This window comes from Syzygium oleosum, unplaced genomic scaffold (genome assembly GCF_021117445.2).
Source record: "Syzygium oleosum isolate NSW1041296 unplaced genomic scaffold, Sole_v2.1 Sole_v2.08, whole genome shotgun sequence".
In the NCBI taxonomy this organism is placed as follows: Eukaryota; Viridiplantae; Streptophyta; class Magnoliopsida; order Myrtales; family Myrtaceae; genus Syzygium; species Syzygium oleosum.
Genome location: NW_026607492.1, coordinates 554,658 through 579,158, shown reverse-complemented (window position 1 = coordinate 579,158; position 24,501 = coordinate 554,658). Strand labels below are relative to the sequence as shown.

The 24,501-nt window shown below is 41.7% G+C and overlaps 1 protein-coding gene across 1 annotated transcript; it reads right to left on the bottom strand.

The window, feature by feature from the left end:
- Window positions 1–1,531: 1,531 nt before the first annotated feature.
- LOC115672854 (glycerol-3-phosphate acyltransferase 9) lies at window positions 1,532–6,626 on the bottom strand. Its single transcript, XM_030594820.2, has 12 exons — window positions 6,414–6,626; window positions 6,165–6,222; window positions 5,903–6,021; window positions 4,692–4,791; window positions 4,009–4,104; window positions 3,795–3,891; window positions 3,497–3,584; window positions 3,320–3,416; window positions 2,945–3,030; window positions 2,173–2,292; window positions 1,920–2,018; window positions 1,532–1,710 (listed from the first exon to the last, which is right to left on the bottom strand). Exons 1-12 carry the CDS (start codon window positions 6,530–6,532, stop codon window positions 1,662–1,664), a joined length of 1,128 nt encoding a protein of 375 aa, XP_030450680.1. The 5' UTR covers window positions 6,533–6,626; the 3' UTR covers window positions 1,532–1,661.
- Window positions 6,627–24,501: the final 17,875 nt, after the last annotated feature.

The following is a 24,501-nucleotide window of genomic DNA, read 5'->3' as shown; positions in this document are numbered from 1 at the left end:
AAATTCGCCGCTTTCACAGTTGACTCGTCTCTCTCTCTCTCTCTCTATGGAGAACAGGAACAGCTGGTCAAAGTCTTGAAAGATCCAGCTGTGGTGTCTGAATTGAATTGAAAGGTCTGCCTCCAAGTCTTTAACCAAAGTTCCGTCTACTTCGACTCTCCAATTTTCTAATCCTCATCTCGACTCCAATAGTTCCCACGCTCGCTGTTGCGGGAGCACGGGTTCGATTTTCAAGAACGAACCGCATTTCATTCTCGTGGGGATTACGATATGCATATCAACCTCAAATCTTAGATCGTAATCTGGAGTGACATGGAGCGGACATCGTCCTCTTACAAAACTGAAACAATGAGAGGAACCTGCATCTAACGGTTCATTTCTAGGCACGCACGAGTATACATTCCCATGCCGTTCGACCATATTCAAAATACCCTTTTCGCATGATGACTTTCATAGGCAGTGGGGCGTTTCCATGCGCCCCTTTTACCTGCCGGATATGGAGAAAAACGACGTTCTGACCGCCGCATGAACCGTGCGACTTCTTTTCTAAGGTGGGGAAGACAAGGACGCAAAATTTTGGGTGGAAGGAGTCAGCCCAATAAGCAGCTTCGGTACCGCAAGATTTCACGGGAGGGGTACTCATTTCAACCCGGAATTGGACCACCAAAGTGGGACGATCATTCTTGATCAGAACAAGTACATCGTCATTAGTCAAATGAGGGTTCACGTAACTAGGTTTCCATTCACTTATGAGATGAACCACTAGCACCGGACGAGGACAACGATAACCCTTTTGGTCTTTGAATAGTCCCAGCCGACGGTGACAAGTCAACGTCAATGCCCTCGACAACCGGTTATGGGAAATTGATAAAAATTCTTCAATCGCGTTCGGGACTCGTTCGTACTTTGGGCAGGAAAAGCCGGGAGTCCTACCTCAGGAATGCCCCGTGACTCTCCGGTAAGATTTTGATTGATTGAGCAAAAATTTGCTAGACTATACATTGCCTTGGCGCTTAGTAAAAACATCCCGCAGATTCTGGACATCGCCGCCACCACACGCACGGGCTTCCTCCTAACACAAGATTTGCTTAATCTACTTGCTGTTTCAGGGAAGAAAATGTCGGGAGAATTCTTTTCGCAAATGGCAAAACCTCGACCATCTCAGGCAAAAGTCAAAGAGTTACAAGCTCGAAGATCTATACACGCAAATGATTAAGGGAAGGAAGAAAGAAGCGTGGTCAAGAAGTAGTTATCAGTCATCCACACTAGTTCTCACTCGCCAAAACAGGTCAGTGTCCCAAAGACCTGACAAATGATATCTACAGTCTCAAAATTGTAGACAGTAGGCCGCAAATGAAGATGAATAGATCCGCATGCCCTTTGTCTGCTGATTTGGTCTTCCCACAGTTGTCAGTTCTAGTCCAGACTCGTGACTTAACTCGTAACACCTTTCACGAGAAGCTAAAGAGGACCTGCTTTTGCTGAAAACTTATTCTCTAGCATGACAATCTGAAGGAGAAGATCTAGTAACTTACTTTGGAAAATTATGCCTACTAAGTTAAAACTGGTGAAGCATCTATTTGATCAGGTAATCAGATCTAAGGCATTAAAGAATGCTTTAGAGCAGGAGTACAACCTGCTGAAATGAACGAGAAAATTCTTCACTTCTCCTCAAGTCGCTGCAGCACCAACTCAGCAAAGCTTCGCTGCCTGTTTGTGGAAAGAAAAGTCAAAATAAAAACAAATATATATTAGCCGGTTAACAGACGGCCACCTATGTAACTATGCAAAAGCTTACACGCTCAAACCCCCCACCCCTCAAACCAAAAAGAGGAAGTAATGGGATGCTACAATATCACCGTTTGGTGCAAATTACCAAATCAAACAGGATCTTAGAAAATGAACAAGACTTGACTTACTTCCCTTCTCTATGCTTGGGGCTAGGGCGTGAGTACTTCAGATATCCATCCCAAGGAACCTTCTTCAAACCAGCTCGCACAGATATGATGTCCCGGACCCTGCAGAAGAGTAACGTGTAGTAAGGATAGAAGTTTGTCGGCATCAAAGTTGTGCATCAAGCCACCCAAGTGTGCATAAAGAAAATATAAGGAAATTAAAGTACACTGGCTAAATGCCCTTGCAGCTTATTGTGCGTAAAAAATGAACAATTACCTCTCTGCAAACTCAATTGGTGTTTCACCGGGTTTCAGGGTTTGGGGTTCCAAGTACCAGACATCACAAACAACAGCCCAAGATGTCATAAGCTGCAGCAGATGCATTGTGAAAGATTGTCTGCATACAGAGTAACTCAGGCATTAGCCTCCAATTGCTGCTGAGTTAGAAGCCAATGAACCCAACATGATATAGAAGAGAGTTATTTCACTAATTCAGACAAGCAATTTTCTGCCAGCGTAGATGCATCGAACAATTATTTGCCTCAAACTTGGCAAAGAACTCATGCTATTTTGTTGGTTACCACTGATTAGGTCAAGTGTTCTGGAAACTGGGCTAACTCTTCGCTCTATGTCCGTAAAATTACATGGATTTTGTTGAAGAGTGCCTCAAGGAATTTGTTAAGCACCTAAATAAGGAAAGTTCAAATTCCAGAATACTATTTTTCTCGTGATTAGTGTAATCTGTGCTTTCAAAATTGGAACTTCCGTTATTAGACATGCTTAACAAGTGCTCTTAAGGCATTCATAATGTGACCCAAATTACGTAAGGAACAACAATAGCAAGTTAAAATCAACAAGAAGGAAAAGCAATATCTAGTAGGAATTACTTACTGCTTTGCAAAAACAGACACGGTCAGTTACTAAGAGAAGTAGAGTAGAGAACAATGGTAACTTAAACATGACGGGATTCATTCAGCATGCAGCTAAATTTCATTTATGGCCAATAAGTACAAATTGTACAATATAAGTTCTTGTAGGCAGTCCCATACTTCCTGCTGTTCCAAAAGGCATCCACAAAGATCTTATTGTACTTGATTGCGATAGGGCAAACAGTGCACCCGAGCTCAAATGCACCCTAGGCATTATGAAGAAATAGAATCAGTTTCGACCAAATAACCAATTCAAAAACGAGTCATTGGATATAGCATTTTATCGAAATTTGGAGCAGTAAATTATCAAAGACAACCAAGAAGCACGCAATCTGAAGCAATGAGCTATTTCAGAGGAAAAACATTTACCATGAACGATCAAATGTTGACAGATAGAGAAATTATGACCCAGAGTACTAATTAATTTAGGACAAGGACATATACGTTCCATTCTTAATGATGGCTCTCTGCATAGGAAGCAATAATCTAAAGTACCTTTTTGAACATGACAGTATAGTGATTGTTCACACAAGTCCCTTCAGGAAATATGAGAAGAGGGTTGTTATCAGTTCCCTGTACGTGATCTCTCAACCTGAAAATTTTAATAGATATTTGCATAGCAATTCACCGTAATCTAATTGAGCAACAATTATGCTGCACCTGCACACTTACTTTTTCGCCACAATTTCACGATCTTTGGCCTCAGAACGATTAAACCAGATGCATCCTACGCTCTCCAAAATAGTGCTTTGCAGTAGTCCTATAAAAGAAACAAAACAAAGAGTTCATAATCACTCTAGCAATTGCAGACTACAAGGAGTAATCAATGCATCTTTAAGGAGCATATATAAAGCAATTGGGTTCTCTCACCAAAAATGAAAATGTGAAACTCAGTGGTAAAACTCATGATGCCCTATAAAAGATAAAGTTATCCCAGAATAAATTGAGCATATACTAACAATCTACTAACCAACCCATCCAGGATGCTTCTGCATAATAACGGCAAAGGCAGTCATTTGCTCCAAGACGATGAAGTCAATCATGGAAGTGTGGTTGGCAACAAAAACCTGTTCAACACATAAAATTGGATTTAAAATGCATTGAAGTCACTACATGAGTAAAAAATTGTCAGCCTCACAAGACATGGAAAAAGCAAAAAGACGTCAACAGTTTAATTGTATAACCTGTTTGGGCCGAATGCTTGGCCGTGGCCCATGGTATTTGACCACCCCAGTCCATGAAGCGACAAAGAAGCAGCAAATTAACTCCACCAGCAACCTCTGCAAGGACCAAAGCATCAGATAACTTTTATACTTAAGCGTCTACTGGCTAACTGCAATGAGAACACTTGTTAGAGAGCTCAATCATTTTGAAGAACATAAGGAAAGGTTAGTTGGGCACCAGCAGCCTTCCATCACATTAGATATAAGATGAGTGTCAAGTACATGGTCCCTCCAAAGCCCCTCCTCCAAACAAGGCACGTGGCGTGCGCAAATGAAAACCCCCCCAAAAAAAAACAGAGAAAAAAAGGTCCACATGAATGAGAGAAGTACCTCGTACTTCTGCATGGTCAGCTTGTAAAGCAAAAGGAAACATGAAATATGGATACCCAACAATGAAGCATAACATTAAACAAGATAAAGGAAATGTGGCTTATATATCCCAAATCCTCAGAAGGCAAAACGATCAAGAAGTTCAAGAGTGGGAAAAGTGGAATCAGATTCGCACTCAAAAAATGGAACTCAATCTGATCTTATAAGGAAATCAAAAGAGAAAAAGCCCCCATCCAGCCATACAAAAATAAACAGACTAAACAACCCCCAGATGTAAGTGAAAATAGCAACACCGTTAAGAAGCGTGCTTTTACCTCCAGCTTCTTTCTCAGTGCATCTTGCCCTTTAAGCATAAAGTGAACAAGGGCAAACGATGAGAGGAATATTATCCATCCAATTGTCAATACTAAAACCCTGCAGTCAAAAGTCATCAAATTAAAACCCACACCAAGAGAGGCCACTACAATGACTTCCAAAAGTATAATGACAATGATAATGTTGGAAACTTGAAAGCACAACGCAGATCGTCCCATGCCCCTTAAGATAAGAAAGGGAATAAGAAGAGGAAGAAGAAGAGGAAGAAGGAGAAGAAGATCCATCCATTTTTCTGACTGTCCCTTAAAGCACCAGATGTCATCCATATGCAATGTAACGTCAATTTAGTCATGCCAGTTTCCTTATCGCATAAGAAAGGTATCGCACTAAGATGAATGAGAATGCTGCAGGACAACGCAGAAGGCCCTATCAGTAGGCAATACACATATGTCGAAGGACATGGTAAATACAAGTAGAACAACCAAAATACAAGTTGGTCCTAGCAAAACATTTTCTCCCATGTAAGAGCCTAGCACCATTCAGTTTCAGACAATGAAGGGCCCAGAACTTCGGAGTGCTGCATTGGAGATCGACTAGACATTATAATAGCCAAGAATTGCCACAGCTACAGTGACTATCAATTGTCTCAGCATCAAACAGTTTCCGAATGAATTTGCTAGAAACTGTGATCCCCAACTCAAAAATCTCAAAAGCCCTCGATGTAAGGTACTTAATATGCAACAAAGGACTTTTTTCCGGATGCTTTCATGCATTAGACCTGGAATAAGACTTCTACATTGTGATAATTTAAAAAAAAAAAATTACAAAAAACATCCAAAAGGGCCAAAGTTAAACTGATAGATTAAACCAAATTTTTATGGGACATGCACCATAAGTGCGAGCAAGCATGAAGAAACCATTCCTTTATAAATGAAAGCCGAAAACCTACACATGAACCGATGCGCCACTCATATTGAAAAGAACAAGATTCATAGCAATATTCAGCACGTTGGAAAAACATGCCAACATTAGTAACGAACTTGAATCAAAACAGAACACAAAAGTCAGAAATGCACATAACTGTCGTTCCGTTTGTCATTTTTCTTGATCTGTTATAGGTTTCTGGACTAGCAACACGGATTCAGTGAACTGACTTTCCACCAGCGCATCGCATTCGAATTAGAATTCAACAGGCTTCTGAGCGACTAACCTCGCAGGGAACAGGATCAAGTACCGAACCAACACCCCGAAGCACCACAGCGGGAAGAGATATACGTTCCAGTTCCACGGCTCCGGCGAATTCGACTTGAAACACCGCGTGAAGGAATCCTGCCGTCAACCATCGCACAAGCTCCCCAAATCAAACATCCCCTCGGAAAAACGCAGAGCCCCGGGACGCGGGCGCTCGCACGCATTTCCGGTCACGACGAATCGCACACGCAAAAGCCAAGCGGAAGCGCGCGCACACTTACATCGACAATAGCACCGGCGGCCTCGGTCAGAGTCGGCGTGACATCGACCAAATCGCGCCTGCCAAAACAAAAAGAAAACCGGCGATCAAAAAGAGCGGCGGCGAACGCAACCGAAACTAATCTCGATCGGGCCCGGCGCAATGCTAAAACCGGGACAACTCCCGCGAGAACGCAATCGCGCGCGCGCGCGCTGTCCATCGTTTCCGAACCGCCAAACGATCGAGAGAGAGAGGGAGGTGGTGTACGGACAGGCGGAACTCGCCGCGAGGCTCGTGGATGGAGGATCCGGAAGGGAGGTAATCCTCGATGTTGGGGCGATCCAGGTCCAGCTCGGAGCTCGAGGTCTGCAGCTTCCCGGGGCTCGCCATGGCCGGCGTCGCACGGCGTCGCTGGCTTCCTCCTCCTCCTCCTCCTCTTTCAGGCGGGCTTCCGTCGCCCCTGGGAACGGTGATCGAACTGTTGTTACTCGATCCCCCCCCCCCCCCGTTTTACTCATTTTTTGGGATTTTTTATTTAATTAAAATCGCAAATACTTTTTTGGCCCAAAATAATGGCCAAGTGGATTGAATAGATCACAAAACATAAAAAAATCATCCTCCACTTTCTAAACTCCTTGGACCGCCGAGTATATCTTTAAAAGACTCCATCTCTATCCTCGTTCGGATGTCGAGATTACCGAGATGTAAATCTCATAGAGGGTATTCTCTCTCTCTTCCTGAAAAGACAAAAAGAAATACGGAAGAAATTGAAAGTGCAAAGCCTGCAAGCATTAACACTATAAAATAAGGAACTCGTACGTTGAGCCCGCCCCATGATATGGGGACAAGCCACGGAGGCCCTCATAGAAGCGAAAACTCCCTTTCTTTGGTGAGATTAAGCCTTAACAAAAATAAATTCATCCTCCACTTTCTAAACTCGCACCAAGCATTTCCTATTTTCGAAAAAGAAAAATTATTAATGAGTGACCGAGAGATTTGTTTTAAATATATTTTATTTGAGATAACTTAATTTTCAAGGTAACGATTATGTATAATATAAAATTCATTCGGACTAATAAAGCTTCCTTAATTAAATGTTTAAAAAATGCTCCTGGAGCACTCGCAAACAAAGATGTTCGAAAGGACCCGCATATTATATCAACCCATCCGGGGACTATCGAGATTTCAAAAGATTTGCACGGTGCATATTTTTCCAATGGTATAAATTACGACGACATAAAGTGTGGCGTTTTATAATTTTAGGGAGGAAAAATATAGATTTACCATGTCGGGATTAAAATGTAAAGTTTTGAATACCGGACGTGCAAAGTATATAAATCGTGATGAAGTCAAAAAATGATACTTGTAAGGGGTACCTTCTTATATGCTTCCTTCCTCTTTTTTTTTTTGTGGACATAACAAAGACTTATCATTTCATTGAACAATTAGCCCTCTAGAATAAGGAGCATTAAAACACAGGATCTCCCATAGAGGGGGTGGTGGTTAAGAAACCCAATAACGTGAAAGGACCTTAACTCTTGAGGCCTTTACAACCTAATCTGCTAATCTATTTGAATCTCGAGAGCAGTAGGCTAACTCAAGACTCTCAAAAAGAGCCATGAAGCCTAAACATTTTGTGATAAGGGGCTCAATGTCCCACGAGCAGAGAGAGGAATCTTGTAGGAAGCTTATCAAAGTGGAGCTATCAGTTTCTAGCACAAATTTCTGTCCAGATCGCCCAGCAAAGTGTCGAAGAGCATGGAGACAAGCAAGGGTTTCAGAGTGAAAGGCGGAGGACACTCGGATTGGTTGCGCAGCTCCTTTGATCAATCTCCCTTTTGAATCGCGGCACACAAAAGCAAAAGCCCCTTCCGTAGACCCCGGGAGATGTGATCCATCGATGTTAATCTTCGGCGTCCCTGGCTGTGGTGGTCTCCACCTCGAAGGTAAATCCTCTAATGCTCGCTCTCCCGCCTTGTTACTCCTGTTCCACTTCGCATAGTTGTAGTGCATGGCAAAGGCTGAGTCTACTATGCTTCTGGGACTAGGAATCTGGGGTTGGAAGACAAAAGAATTACGTGCTAACCAAATATTCCAGAGAGTGGCTGCAATGATCTCAAAGGGTAGGTTCTTTTGAGTTAGATCTTCATAGTTCAGCAAACACTCCTCGATTCTGGTTACTTGTTGCTGAGGGAACTGAAAATTGAATTATGGACTAGACCAAACTTGCTTTGTCTTATCACATAGGAGAAATAGATGTTCCACTGTTTCGGGTTCCTTGCGGCACATGGAGCAATAAGGCTCAGGTAAAAGCTTCCTTCTATACAAGTTAACCCTGGTTGGTAGAGAATTTTGGCAGATGCTCCACATGAATACTGCCCGTTGTCTTGTTTGCTTCCTTTACAAGCCGAAAAGAGTGGATCACCAACTCAAAATGAGGTCATGCACTTTTGCGTAGGGACGGAGTGGGCGAACAAACATCTCCAAATCTTCACATGCTGCAAAGTCAAAAACCAGTATGCTCCCAAGACTTGGGGAAATGCTGCTAAGCAAAACTAATGCATCAGTTGGGGCCAATCCGAGACGAATCTATGGAAACAATCTTTGCCCCGAGCTGCCCGCTCGCAGCCTTTGACATGATAATGTGCGGCAAATCTAATCATCTTCGTCACTAGATCAACGGAAGGAGGAGTCTGCAAGCGAAGGCGCCATCGCGCGCATTCCAGACAAGGTGGAGGGTTAAGCCTTCTGCCAACTCTATCGATAGCAGGAAGCCTATTAAGAAATGAACATCCCTGAACATCAGGTTGAAACTAAATACACCTCTAGCTCTCACCAAATCCAGTTGAGAGACTTGAACTAACTTGTACTATCCAACCGAAATTCCGGTTCCGATCAATTGAAATATTTGAACTCGAACTTGTATTCTCGAGCTGTGAATTGCAAGTAAATGTGTGCAAAGGGCATATCCATTTCTCAGGTAAATTAACTTGCATGTATTACCAAGAAGTAAAACTAAACAATCCATAAATAAGAGGGAGATCCTATTATGAACTCAAGCTGTACAATCAAGAAGAACAATCCAGCACAAGAAGGCACTGCACCACACCACCCACAAACAATTTTCGAGCTCTTTGAGCTTCCTCTGTTTGAGGAAGCTCAATTCCAATGTTGATGCACCCAATTAGAAGGCAATCTGTACTATACTGCAATAATCATAGACTTGCCATACATCAGTCTCTCGGAAACCTCTCCTCAGAGCCTCTCTATGGCGGGGTAAGAAGTGATGTACTTCTCCATCTTTTTCAGGCAAATGTTAATGCTTGGTGAGAACTACGCGACGAACAACAGTAACACTACTCGAAAGTGGTCGGTACGTGAAATCGAGACCTTCATTTTCGGTAATCAAGTGATCATCATGATCCAGTTCTGTACTTCCAATGCCACATTAACTTCTCCTCATGGCTATCTCATAAATCCACCATAAGTTTGTTAGGCGCAGACATCGTCCAAGCCAGATTAATTCGTCTCGATGAACGCGGGAACACCGGGCGCCACCTTCCCGCTAGCCCGAAAGAAAAATGGAAAGGATGGGGGAGCCATCTTAGGCGATTTTTGGATGCTTGAGTTGCACTTTATGAGCTGCTCATTGTTCCTTTCACGAGTGAATTATTAGTGAACAAGAACTCGTCGATAAGGAAAAGCACCCAATCTTTTGTAAACGCATCACAAAGCCTTTTGTCTCTGGGCCACGTACGTGTCCACTTCAGCTGAGTCCAGCTCCTCAGCTAACCAGCCAAAGCCCTCTTCAAGCTTTTGCTGGATCGCCCCCCAAGGCCTCTTCATAACGAGAAAACCCTTGTTTTGGGTAGGTAAATCTCGAGTCAAAGAGCATATATCTCATCGAAACCCGAATGGCTTTACTCGACTGTGGAATTTCCACACGTTCGAACGTTTCCGCTCCTTAGCAATCAAATCGACTCGGCTCGCCAAACGGGAAGCGAAGACGATAAGATCAAGTTACAATCGATAAGGTCCAGGTCCTGATCAATCTTCTTCTTCTTCTTTTTTTGGTGAGTTTCTTTGTAATGTCCCAATCCATGGTGCATCATGTGTGTATGGGATAAACCTAGTTTAAGCAGCTGGTTGTCTGCACATGAAAGTGCGGTTGGTGCATCCACGAAAGAAACAAAAGAAAACCGAACTCGAGAATGGGACTTCCATGAAAAAAAAAATTGCAATTCATCATCTTCTTGGGTGGAGGGTGATGGAAGAAACCTCTCTCTTGGAGAAAAGCTGTACAGTCCTTTTCTTCATAATTGATGACTTAAATACTTATCCGTTCGGGAACTAAAAAGATTATCATATAAAATCAAAGAAAACTAGGACTCGGGTCCGGCTTCAATGCATCGTCGGAGGCGTGCGAAGGCGTTGCAATCGCATATCTTCCAGTTTTGCGACACGAAGATTAATTTTCCCGAGTTCGTAAGAGCGCGGGGTCAAAAGTCGGCATTCATCAAGTTGGTTCGGAGCAGGACCTTAAAAGATTCAATGAGAAATAGGGGAAGGAACTCCCCAGTATAGTAGAGAGATCTCTTTATTCCTTCTCTCTCGAGAAGAAAAGTAACGGAAAGGAACTTAGGGCCCTGCGGGTGGAGAAGGCACACTCCACGTTGGTTTCGGCTGTCTACTGCCGGGTAGGCAGGCATTGTAACCTCCCGCGCGCCTGAGGTGATGCAAGGGAGCTTCGGCTCCTGCTTAGTTGGCTTGGGCTCCGCACGGTACCTTTGTAACCGACATGCCAATCATGTACCCCCGGTTTACAAAGAAACAAAAGAAACCCAACTCAGTGAATGGGACTTCCAAGGAAAAAACCGTTCATCGTCTTCACGAGTGGAGGAGAGTGATGGAAGGGGGCCTCTCTAGGAGAAAAAAGCTCTCCGGTCCCTTTCTTGATAATTGAGGACTCAAATACTTATTCGCTCGTTGTGCGTTGAAAAGTTATACCACTTACCTTACAAAAAAAAAAATACTTATTCCCTCGTGAACTAAAAAGATCATCATATAAATCCAAAGAAAACGAGGACTCGGGTCCGGCTTCAATGCATTGTCGGAGGCGTGCGAGGGTGTCGCAATCGCACATCTTCCGGTTTTGTGACACGAAAATTAATTTTCCCGAAATTGTATCGGCAGCTCTAAAAGTCGCATTCTGGTTTTGATTAAACCTAGTTTTAGCTCCCGGGTAAAGACAGGCTATATTAGGTGGTACGCATCATTGAGAATATGAATAATTTCGGGTTGACCATATCGATCGTTAATAATCAACGTTCTTTTATTTTTTATTTTTTTTTTTTCGGGTGGGAAAACGTTTTTGGTTCGTAACGTGCGGGAGCCGGGGCTTGGAAATCGCACGTGCTATTCACGTGCCGCATGTGCTGACACGTGAGTCAATAGGGGCACAAAAGTGTGTAGACAGAAGTCTCGTTCAAGTCAAAAGTTTTGAGCTACATATGCAGCAAAAAATAAAAAGGAAAGAAAAAAAAAGCATTCAAATCGCACTCGCTTTAAGACTATTGCTCGTATTTTGAGGTTTTCTTTTCGTTCACGGGTCCCGTGAAAAAAATCAAGCCTTACCATCACAAATAACTTAAAATTGATACGTTTATCACAAAATTATTCCAAACTAAATTTTTAACCATAATTTTTTTTAAATTGGTACACTTGCAATAAATTTACCCTCCGTTAGTTTTCATTAAATTGTCGAATTCAACAACACGTGATAGTTAACAGGTGTACCGATTTAGGATTCACAGATTTACCAATTTGTGGTTATTAATTCAATTTAACAGAAGGTAAAGTTGTCATAAGTGTACCGGTTTAGGATTTGTTTAGTCAAAAAATTAGTTTAGAATAAATTTGTCACAAGTATACCGGTTTAGCGTTTTCAGTGGTCAAAAAATTAGTTTAAGGTAAATTTGTTAGTGGTGTTCTAATTTTGGGTTTTTCATGGTATTGACCCAAAAATCAAACTTTCTTGATTTTTTTAGCAGTCGATACGGGGGTCTTAAAGTCGGTATAAAGAAAAAGGTAAAGATTAATACCATTAGACATTCCAAAGAGATACACTGATGGCACATTTATTCCGAATTAACTTTCGTGTTGCCAAAAAAACCCAAACTAATATCCTAACAAATTTACACCACAATAATTGTCCCCAAACTGGTATATCACAACACTTTACCCTCAAACTAATTTTCTCATCAGAGAAGATCTCAAAACGGTATCACTCACCCTAATTGACCCCTAGTTAAAATGCATTCATGTAAACACACGTGGAATTTTCGAATCAAATCTACCGTTCTCTATATATCTGATCCATCCTACAGCTGTCCGCCACTTATTGACGGAGGGCGGATTCGGACCAGAGGTACCATTTTAGGTTTTCTTATGAGACTAAAATCAGCTTGCGATGAATGCATGATGAAAATATCAATTTAGGGATTTTCCGGGAGAAAAATTTGTTCGGCTAAATATATCGTACGGGTATTGATTTAGAATTTTCGTCAGATGAAATTAAATTCAGGGGTAATGCGCGGTGGAGTACCAATTTAAGATTTTTAACAATATCAATTTCAAAACAAAATAAAAATATTCGAACTGATATTCGGCCCGAAAAGCAAAAAAAAATTAAAAGAATTATCCGTCCAAAAAGAAAATGGGTAATAATAGGTCGGCCCCGCAAGCTGCCGGCCTACTTTCTCAAATTCCAAAGATCGATACTATTTCTGGCTAATAAAAAGCGAAAAAGATCGATTGAAATTGGCTCGAAATGAGAAACTCCCGCATCCTAAAACGTGTGCCGGGATAAGAAAAACGGAGGATATCCTCGTGCAGATCTTGCCAAGATACTCTCCGCAGAGCAGATTCACTTCATGGCGTCGCCCTGGACCTTTTGCTGGAGGATGCACAGCCATTGTAACAAAGCATGAACGCCACCATTCTTGCACCATGAATGCATGCATGGATCACTGGACAAAGGAGTGAGTCCATGCGAGGGTAGCTTGTTCAGGGATTTTTAGGACCCGACATAGTCGGAGGAAACGTTGTTGAATTGGTACGTGGGAGCAACTGCCTGTTGGACCCCGGTCACAGACCCGACGGTCCGCAGGTCGCCCCGGCCGAATAGACCTAGAAACCGATCTAAACGGGTCGAGAGGCTATCTGGACTAGACTCGATCGATAAGCGGGCTGAGCCTAGAAATCCCTGCCCGAGTCGCCGATGCTTAGAATCTTGATAAGCTCGTTTTTCGAAACATCGACTATTTGGCAAGTATTGTCCTAAAATGAAAATGACTGCTTCTATTAGTTATGAAAAATGAATGAACGAAAATTACTTTTTGCCGTTGATAAAAATGTTTCATTATAAATTGGCGACTAAATATTTTTTTGTTTAGTGAAACGAACTTTTTATTTTTAGATAGATGATTATCAAATCATTCATATTTTGCGAAAAGTGTTGAAGTGAATCCATCAAGCTCAAAGTAGAATCGCTTTGCGCAAGGAAGTCTACACATTTCACGCTTCGAGCCTCCCGAACCCGGTGCAGCCCGACGAGCCGCCAGACTCACGATCACCTCTGGCTCGGACCCGAGCACTCTTTCCCGGAAATCCCCGCCCGAAGCGACCCATTTCGGGGCCGAGCCGAGTTTTGCTTATCCCGGAAGTTTCGTCGCGAAGCCTCGTCTTATTAGCTGGCGAGATCCAGGTAAAAAGAACAGGAGGACAATGATTCGTAAGTCCCCCATCGATTCATAAAAGCGAAAGCAGCAAAGTGCAGCAGCAGCAGCAGCAGCAGCAGGGGAGAAACCCAAGACATTCTCTGTGGTGACCCAGGATCATCTGATCATCAGGTGGTGCTTGGTTTGGATCTCTCTTGCATATCCACCCACTTGATCGTCATCAGTCTTTGGTGGTGGGGGATTTGTCAACACAGATCAGATGTACGAAGAAAGCGAAAGTGAAAGTGAAAAGAGAAGAAAATATATATAGTATAAAATAAATAAAAATAAGAAAAAAGTGACTGGTTACAATAGCTCGTCACATGACGTCCTTACTCACTTTTTTCTTTTTTTCTTTTTTTTGGTCTTTTTTTTGCCTAGAAGTGGGTTCTAGCCTTAAAAGAAGTGGAGAGAAGGAGACGATATGGCCAGTGAGCACCACACAGTTTCTCACGTGACCGTACACTATATGTCACGTGACGTTTTTCTTCCCAAGAAGACATCAAAAAGAAAAAAAAAAAGAAAGGGCAAAAAAAAGTCCATCTGGGTTCAGATCAGAATCTATTACATTCACAAGGACGATTTACCTCGGAAACATTTACATTCTTTCGTTTCGTGATATGGTTTTAACTTTTAAGGATGGACGTTCGTTTCAAATAAAAACTTCATTAAAAAAAAATATCTTTTAGAAAATCACTTTTCAAAAAATTATGTACTCTTTTTCAAGTAAACGAAGCACGATCTATATTTTCTTTGGCCATAAATAGTTTTCTGTTGATTATCGTCTTCAGCAAACCAAACGCGGAAAAATCCGAAAAACTAATTCACGAAAAATTCGTTCACCCGAACAAACGCACTCCACGTGACACTTTGTATCGAGCGTTTTAGGAAATTACATTTTAGAGTGTTTAACTTCTATACCCGAATAACATCTTGCATTAAGTAACAGCTTATGCCATGCAGCCCCTTCATAAAGTTTATAATCATTGGCGACCATATATTATAATGGCAAATGCATAAAATGTTCCTCCAACGCCTGGGACAAACATAAAATACAAAACCAGGTCAACAGATGATCTAACCGCACATACATCTATACATTAGAAAAGACGTGCAAATTGCCATTTTTTCTAGAATAGAACAAACACTTTATCATTGGCTTAGTGCGTACGATCATAACTTAAAACGCCAAGATAGGCCCAGCCTAATGATGACTCTCGCACGGTTGACCAGCTCACCCTCTGTGTCTTATTGTGGATTTTGAGTACTCAAGACCCTCGTGAATGTTTCATCTCGAAGATCCTCCAAACGTTTTTCCTCTCCGGATCGATCGATCCCCATGATAATTTAGTCAATGATGAAGCCTGATGATGATCAAACCAAATTCAAAAGTTTGCATGGCATGTGATCTGATTGGATTGGAGGGGGGGGTGGCCCATCATAGGGTTGGAAATGTACCTCTGCCATGGCTCAGCTTTCGAAAGATTGCAGAATTATTGTCCATTCTCTCTCTCTATCTCTGCGCTAATATTAACGCCACGACTTGATGTCTCGAGCCCCACCCACTCACATGTACCCCTCCTTCCTTTCTCGTTTTACCCCTTTTTCTTGTTCCGGTCATAACTACGCGAAACTGCGTTTCTTTATGCTTGTAGTGGGCGCAAACTAGGGTTTTCGTTCGTGGGTCCTCGCCCTCCTCGTGGGGACAGGAACAAAAGACCTGTCACCTCGCTTGTCTTACACCACTGTCTGCATGAATGCAGGGAGCGTTTTTTACAACGGCTACGAAAAACCCCCGAGCTCGTGTGTACTTTGCGCAAAAGGTTACAAAAACCAGGAGTAAGCACGATTCAAGGTAGAACCGGGAACCGGATTGATGGATCCAATTCGGTTCTCAATTCTAGGAAGGGAGATTCTGGCTCCTGGTTCTATTTTTTTAGGAACCGGTTCCAATTCGGTTCCCGGTTCCTATAAGAACAGGAACCGGAACCGGGAATCGAGAACCAGAACCGAGAATTAGGAATGGAACCGGGAACTCTAAATTTAAAATCCCTAATTTTCTTACTGCCCCTCACTTCTCACTTCTTAGCTCTCAAATTCTTATTTCTGTCCGCATTACTCATTGCTTTGCTTAACTTGTCATGTAAAACATTTCCTAAGGTTTGTTTAGACCTTTGATTTATTGTGATTTTGGAGTACCCATCATTCGCATCCTCATTGCTTTACTTAACTTGTTATGTTTTTTTGTTCTTTAGTGAGATCGATTGTTTTCATTATTCACTCTTTCATGAAACATTTTAAGCTTGATAGTTGCATAATTAAAACCATTGTGATAATGGATGGTGGGAGGAGAAAAAAAAAAGTTGTAGTTGCAATTGCAAATAATCGATACGCAACACTTTAATTTTAAATTTAAAACTATTATCAAGTTATCAATTATGATTGTTGTTTTTTTTTATTTTAGGTGGTCAGAATTTGGAACAAAATTTTATGGATGTTTGAGGACCAAAAGCTCATCTTTCTTTCCTTTATCCTGCTTCCCATTTTATTTGTGGTTCTGGATATGGATATTGTCTTGATCGACATGCTAATCCCTCGTGAATTCTATTGCGCATCGATTTACGCAATGACTTATCTTATCATTTTAATTATATTTATTTGAACCATAATGCTAAGAAAATTAGTCTTTTGTATTCTCTTTGGTGAATAATAAGCTTGTTCGATATTGTTGCGTTCATTTTCGTTTTGTTTAACTAAAAACGAAACAAAAAAAAAAGAACCTGTTGGACTCTGGAACGTGTGACATGGTAAGTTCTAGGTTTCAGGTTCCGACGAATAGATTCCCAATTCCAAAAAATGAGGGACCTATAAGGAATCTGGAACCGTTCATCCCTAACAAAAATAGTCCCGAGCTTTTCCACCTAGTTTCGGTGAACCGTAAAAAAGGTGGATTTCTCGATATTCTACCATTCATTTTCGCCCCCCCGGGAGTTCCACGGTGCTGGCAAACGAGACCAGACCGTTTTTCTCCGATTCCTTGCGTCTCCAAACGCGAGAACGCCCTTCGATTCCGATTGCTTATTACTAGGAGCGTCCCAAAAACGTCCGGACCGAAGTCGCCCCGATCGAAACGTTCCGGGGAGGGGTCGAGATCACGGGCCCGTCCTCTTGCGCGCGCGCGCGCTCGCAAAGCCCGGCCTTCCGTGAAAGTGCGAGTCGGAATCACTCCCGCTAAATTCGAAAGAGGAAAAAAGAAAGCCAGACAAAAGAAGCGGGGTCGGAAAGAGACAAGAGGATCCCAATCTCCGGGCCCCCGCTTTGCCCGTGCAATCATTGACGCTGGGGCCCACGTCTCCCACTCCCACTCAACGGGCAGCCCCCCCCCCCCCCCCCACCACGATTAAAAAAATCCGACGGTGGGGACCACGCGACCACGTGGGGGGCTCCGGTGGGTCGCGGTTGCACCCGATCGTTGCCCCCGCCGGGCCAGACAAACATCCGTACACGCTCTCGACGTAATTCGAGGGGAAAAGAGGAGTTGTTTTTTTCTCCTCTCCCGAGGGAGAGAAGAGAGACCTTGCGGTCGCGGATGACGTGGAAGCCCGTCACGTGGGATCCCTGTGAGCCGCCCACGTGCCTCTTCGCGTCCGTTACCGTTAGGTTCATGCCCCCCTACGGAAGGAAGTGGCTAGGAGGAGGAGGAGGACATCCACTTCACTTGTTTTGTTTGATTCTTTTTTTTATCATTTTGTTTGATTCTCCATGGTGTATTTTTATTTGTTTTCTATTCTCTGGATTTATTTGATTATTATGGTGTGCCGGCATTAAGCGTCTTTCTGGAATAGTTGTGACTGTATTGTGACTGTGCTGAGAACTGTTGTAACTTGTCATGGCAGGAAAAAGGAGGAGGAAGGAAAAAATAAAAGAAAAAAAGGAAAATGACATTATTTTTGAAAATTGTTTCGGGGAACAAAGAAATAGATTTTTTTTATTTATTGTTTCTGTTCCAAATCTATTCCCTAGTCATTTTTCTATTTCGGAAAATAGAAAAATTAACTGACGATGCTAAACGGGTTTCTATTCTTTTTCTATTATTGGGAACAAATGACATAAAAATAAAGAAATATGAGTGTTACTAAACAGGCCATAAAATGTCAACTATGGGAATAAGACCTAAATCGAGGGGGGATTATAAAAAAAGTCTTAAACTTATTATATTTGTGCTAATTTAGTCTTAAAGGTTCTAATAATCTGTCAATGTAGTTATTCCGGCTAATTTTAACCGGAAAATACTAACATGGTGGTCTAGTCAGCGCCATCTATCCTATGTGGCATACTGGTACTTACATTGACAATTTTTTTGAAATTTTGTCGAAATTTATTTCGAACTTTTTTCTTTTTTCTGTTTTTTTCTTTTCTTTTCGCCAGTGGCCAATCTCGAGCAAAGGTTGGCCCCCGACAATGCCTGGAGAGGGCTGGCTCGCCCTCACCCGATCTGACGAACGCCACCGTCGACAACTGGAGGTCAGCCCTCGATAGCCACAAGGCAAGGGTTGCCTTGCATTCCCGCACTTGTGGCCGACAAGGGTGGCCCTTGCCCAACCCTCTCCAAGCATTGCAGGTGGCCGGCCTTTGCTTGAGACTAGCCATTGGCGAAAAGGAAAGAAAAAAAAAAAGAGAAAAGGGGATAATGAAACGAAAAAAAAGATAAAAAAAATTCAATTTTTTTTAAACTATTAACGTCAGCGCTGGTACACTACATAATGAACGAAAAATATTTCTACTGTCCATGAAAATATTTAGACGTAAATTATTATCGAAAACATAAACATTTTTCCAATGGCTAATGACTTTAAGCGATACAAACGATCGTTTTTTGAAAAATATTTTTTAAATTATTTATTTTTTCTTAAAACAAACGGAGTCTAAGTAAGATTCTTTCGTAAATAAGAGAATATGGATTCGACTCCTATCTTGATCAAACCAGCTTACAGTATTCCGATCATAAAGAAATGATGAAAATGTCCGGATGGTTGAAATAGATCTCCATTCTTATCGATATATAATTCTGGAAGATGTTCTTCTCAACCAACCAACCATGATGAATTTCGGACGGAAGGACAAGAATTCTTTGGATTGCGTTAGTGACGAGAGAACCGAATCCACATCACACTCGAGAGTTTCTTGCCTAGACGTCAAGGACTTTGGAGCAAGACCGTCGTGCATCCTTTGGTATTCCGCGTCAGCCATTATTGGTCGCCATCATTTACCTCGTACTAATAATCGAATGATTGATGCAACAGTGGTGAGCGTTTAAGATTATTTACTAAGTTCGTATTTATTTCGCGAAAAATAAATAATTTTAAAAATATTTATTTAACAAATGAATGGAAAATAATTTTACCGTTCAGAAAAATGTTTGGACATAAACTGTTATCGATGATGAATTAATATGTTTTTCACTGACCAATTATATCAAGCGAGTCAATTGATTATTTTTTAGAAAAACATGTATTGAATTATTCATTTTTCACGAAACAAACGGAGCTTAAAATGCAATTGTTTCCCACTAACCGTGAACCAGAGCGTTGCGCGGGTGTGATCGTAATTTTTTTTACGAAAACGATGGATATAATAAAAATGCTGTAGAAAATTTTGTGGTAATCTCTCGTGGCCTTAATCCTCGCACATAAACTGAAATTACGCTAATACTTTCACTCGAGAAAGCCAATCAACTGAGTATTTTCTCTTGGAAGGTTGGCACATTCACATTCACTTATTTCGGGAAATCTCTTTTGTTATAATATTGCAATTTATGGGGAGCGGTGAAAATGTTAAACGTGTCTATACAAGTAATATCGTCCAAATTATTCAACTTCAGAAGTTAAAAAAGGTGTATAATGATTTGTTGAAATCGCCGGAGTCCCCACGAACACGCAATTAATATTCTATTTGCTGGTTGCGCTAGGTACGAATAGTGCAATAAAATCATTTCGTGCAACGAAGAGAGGGCCTTTTTGGCTATCTAAAAACCCTAGGTTTTGAGTTTAGAGGCGACCCTTAAGCAAAAAACAGTACTTCGCCAAGGGCAAAGTCGACCTCGCTGTCCTTATTTCTAGCCGGTCGCCGAGGTTTGGTGACTAGCTAAAGGAAGAAGGGAAGAAAAAAAAGAAAGAACAAAAAAAAGGAAAAATATGAAAATTTATTAAAATATTATTTAAAAACGTTAACGTCAATTTCGATCATGCCACGCAAGACGGCTGGCATCTAAGTTAGTCAATTCCGGCCAAAATTGACTCGATGAACTGAATTGGCCTAAATACAAAAGGTACAAGACTCAATAGATAAAAAAAAAAAATTTAAGACTGAATTGCCCTCGTAATAATGCAATAATTTTTATATAACACGTGATCCTGTCACTATAGTTCGTGAATAGAGTTAAATAAAAGGGTCTTGGTAGAGTCATCAACATCTTTCCAAGTCAAGCTTGACTATGGGGTATCAAACAAATGGAATGACGTATAGATTCCCCATGAGCAATCATGCCTGATCAGATGCATTAGCTTTTGAAAGTGGGGAAAGATCAAGATCGAAGACAGTTCATATCGAAGGAATCAGAGAGAGAGAGAGACGACCCCATATCCTGAAACCAGCAGGTGAAACCACTCAGATTTCAATCAGCAAAGCTCTTCAGCTTGCTTAAAGGGTTGCCCATGTTTCCTCTGCCCTTTTCCTTCCCTCTGCCACATCGTGGCCACGAGCAGAAAGGAACTGTTCCTGACGTAGGGGAAGGCAAAATGCTCCTTTGACTTTTGCTTTACCCTACAGTGAAACCAAGAAGCTAGTGGAGGAGGAGAGACTGCTCGTGCTTGGGCACCGTGAATTCCTTCATGGAGATGTAAATGCCATTCCTTTTTTCCACGTCAATTATGTCGAGGATCGGTCATTATTCACCCACTAATTGGCCAATCAATCTTGTTTTGGGCCACCCAGAAATTTTTTTCACGGCATGATGGATGTCGACATAAAGCAGCCACCCAGCCTATCCATGCTATTGAACTTATTGGGTTGGGGGGTCATCGGATTGCTAAGATGATGGGGGTCATGAGGTGGGGATTCCATGCCTTTCCAGAGATTGATTTGACTTGTGGACTTTGAGTGTATTTCGTCATAGCTTCCACTAAAATACCATAACATGTGAATTCTTAAAAAAACGTGGATGCATGATTAACTGAAACCTTTACTTATAAGCTTAAGATTTTTGGCAGGTCATTCTAACGTGATATCAAAATCAGAATATGTCCTACTTTATTTCGCGAGTGCAACCTTCATTCGTCAATTTTCGCGTATCTTTCTTATTTTGATTTGCACGTGAAAATGATTGTTAAAAATATTCAACGTCGCTTATGTACGAAATTATAAACTTAAACTTTTAAATTTGATATTGTAATACGTTCAAAACTTATTTATGATGTAATATCGTTCTTGTCGTAAATAATCGAAATATAGCTTTTGAGGGCACTCGAGTTGGCAAGAAGAGCTAGCTAGCTTTGAATTTTGTTGAGAGGACTGGTTGGTATATTCCCCAATTTTCCATTACTGTTGCAAGTTTATTTCGTATGGAATGGGACCTCTGTTATCAAATTTTCCATCATTACATCTGTCGACGAAATGAAAGTCGGACTTTTCGGATGGTTAGAATTTCATTAAATCGAGAGAAAAGTTGTCGTCATCATCCGATTTTCCATCATGGAGGGATTGTTTGATGCCTTCTCAAATATCAAATCATGGGATCGAGTGATAATTGACTCCAAAAAATCTCTTCATCATTTTTGTGATCACCAGCAAGTGAACTTAGACACATCCATGAAAGAACGATTCAAAGTAATGTTCATGATCCGACCAAAAAAAAAAAGAAGTAATGTTCATGAGCCCACGTGAAAATATCCGATGACAGCTTCATATGATTAATGCATCGATCGAAATAAATCACGTCACGAAATCAAAATTCGTCCCTCCTTTCTAATTTTACTTCCTTCGGGATCAACCTATCGGATTGATCTTGAAATTTGTCCACGTTAGCTCGAGACAGCAATTCTCAACCATACACAATAACTCGAACGTCCAGAACCTCTTATTATAGATAAAGAAAGAAAACACATGGGTCAAGATCGCTTTTTTCCTCGGGGCGTATCCAACCACATTCATAAAGCACGCAGCATTACCCGAATTGGCAGAAGTATAGCCCTTAGGGTTTCCTCCACAGGCCCCCCCACGTGCGCTGGTAATTTGAATATATTCCAAAACAACACAACTTCGGAGGTCTTTCGAAGGAAAGAGAACGAAAGCAGCATGCAATCTGTTGCTTTCTTTGGTGGGGTTTTTGCTGATATATATCTATTGAATGTTCTTCGGGGTAGGTTTGGCCAGGGGGAAGATGACTTGGCCCTTACATTTCCTAGGTTGTTGTTGGGGTGGATGTGGAATATAAATGCAGCAGCCTTATCAAAAGCGCAAGAAAAAACAAAAACAAAAGAACGAACGATAAAGCGATGAGGTTCATTGCTGGTAGCAAGAAAACCCTGGAAAAGTAGTTTTCTTGAGCACGCAGCAATTAATTCTTTGCTCCATGGATTCTACATTACTATTCTTGATGCTGAAATGGGAATTAGAGGAAATGAATAATGATCATTGGTTGAAAGAATTCATATGATGTTCCGTGCTGAAGTTATATGTGGATGGAAAAAGGGTTGATTGAAGCTGAGAAAAGAAAACCCTAGCGGAGGGTTTAGTGAATAGGATGCGGTGGGTGGGGCTTGTCGCTAGATCTGATGTTGTTTATTGCTAAACGGAAAAACATTCTCCCATACGTGATGTTTCGAAGACTTGAAAGGTGAACGCGAATTTTTCGAGATAGGTTGCGCATGGAAGAAAATGTCATGGAAATGCTTCCGACATCATGGGATCGAGCGGAAAAATTTGCTAAATCAAAGCCACGTGGATTGCCACTGTGACTTTATCTTAAGGTAACCTACTGGAAACCGTAACGAAAACGAACCCTTACAAGGCAATCGTCGTTACTCACGGACTCGAACCCGGACGATCCATGAAGCTCGTGCGAAACTAAACGGAGGTCCCGATACAGATAGGATGATCGAGGATGACAAATGAACTCACGATGCCCGTTCGACGAATTGGGTCACGCGCGTGCATCTTCCATGGTTGGTGCATCGCGTGTTGACCGATTACGTAAGTAGTTGCGCATCCATCTATCTTTACACATGTTAATGTACGACTCCAAAGTTATAAAAGGAAAAGTCGCCACCAACCCCAGAATCATGAATCCGACCACGACTTGTTTATGCATACGAATGCGCACGGCCGCCACCGGTGAGTAGCGTCCCAAGTTATGGTCTGTTTTTTCAGAGGAAAGGTGCACAGATCTTCTGTAAAGTGATGTAATAAACAGTGTGAAAAGAGCAGAGCCGTGCACGAGCTTTCTTCTCTTTGCATGGTGGAAGTCGAGAGACCGAGCGACGCCTTGGACATTAATGAATGCGGCGCCGCGTAAGGAGAAAACGCAAGTCGAACACGTCTCGATTCGCCTCGAAGTTTCGTCCACCGACTTTTCTTCGGAAAGTCGGGCCGTGCGGAATGGAATTGGGCGAAGATCGAGATGGTCGTCGCTTTGTTTTGACTTTTGCGAAACCAGACATTCCTCAGCCTTCCCGTGTCCTCTCGTGGGACTGGCGAACTGGGCAGCCGGCGCGGTGAAGATGGGCGGACTTCGCGATCGCAGGCGAAGATGGACTTGATCTGCACGATCTATGATTTCAGGGGACGATAATAAAAATGGTCCTTAAAACTCTGACCCAATGTGTAACGTGTGGTATCTGAACTTTTAATTTGTTTAATATAGTCCTTGAACGTTAGCCCGATGTGCAATGTGGTCCTTAAATTTTTAATTTGTTCAAAATAATGCTATACTTTTGGCACATATTCATTGTCCATTGAAAAAATTAAAAATTGAATAATAAATTAAAACTTAAATTGTATAAAAATGTTCAATTTAGTTCATGGACTTTTAGTACATGTTCAATACCGTTATTTGATTAATTCAAGTTCAGGGACACTATTAAATGATTAAATTGAATATGTACAAAAAGTTTATGAACTACACTGAACAGGTTAAATGTCCGGGGACCATCTTACATATTATGTTAAAATCTAGAGATCGCATTTAACGAGTTAAAAGTTCAGGACCGCATTGTATACCGGGCTCAAGTTAGAGCGGTCATTGGCGTCATTTTCTCTGGTAATATTCTAGTACTCTGCGAGAGAATCGAAGTAGATGGAGGGGGGGGGGGATCCATCTCGGATTTGGGCGAGAGAGCCGACCGAAACAGAAGTTATCGACACTCGGCAGTCGTTTTTCTTTTGCCATCTTCTTCGAATCTTCGTACCTCGGCGGTCTTTGACGCCGTTCCTCGTCCGTTAACTTCGCCGGAAACTAATAATTGTCCTCCCCTTCGTCTTTTTCCCGCTAGCTGCCCGAAATAAGAAATAAAAATAAATAAATTC

Coding starts and splice junctions, on each gene's coding strand:
- LOC115672854 (XM_030594820.2), bottom strand. CDS start 6,532: ATGGCGAGCCCCGGGAAGCTGCAGACCTCGAGCTCCGAGCTGGACCTG. Junction 4,105..4,691: donor CACTGAGAAAGAAGCTGGAG/GTAAAAGCACGC, acceptor TGGTCCTTGCAG/AGGTTGCTGGTGGAGTTAAT. Junction 1,711..1,919: donor CCCAAGCATAGAGAAGGGAA/GTAAGTCAAGTC, acceptor TTCCACAAACAG/GCAGCGAAGCTTTGCTGAGT.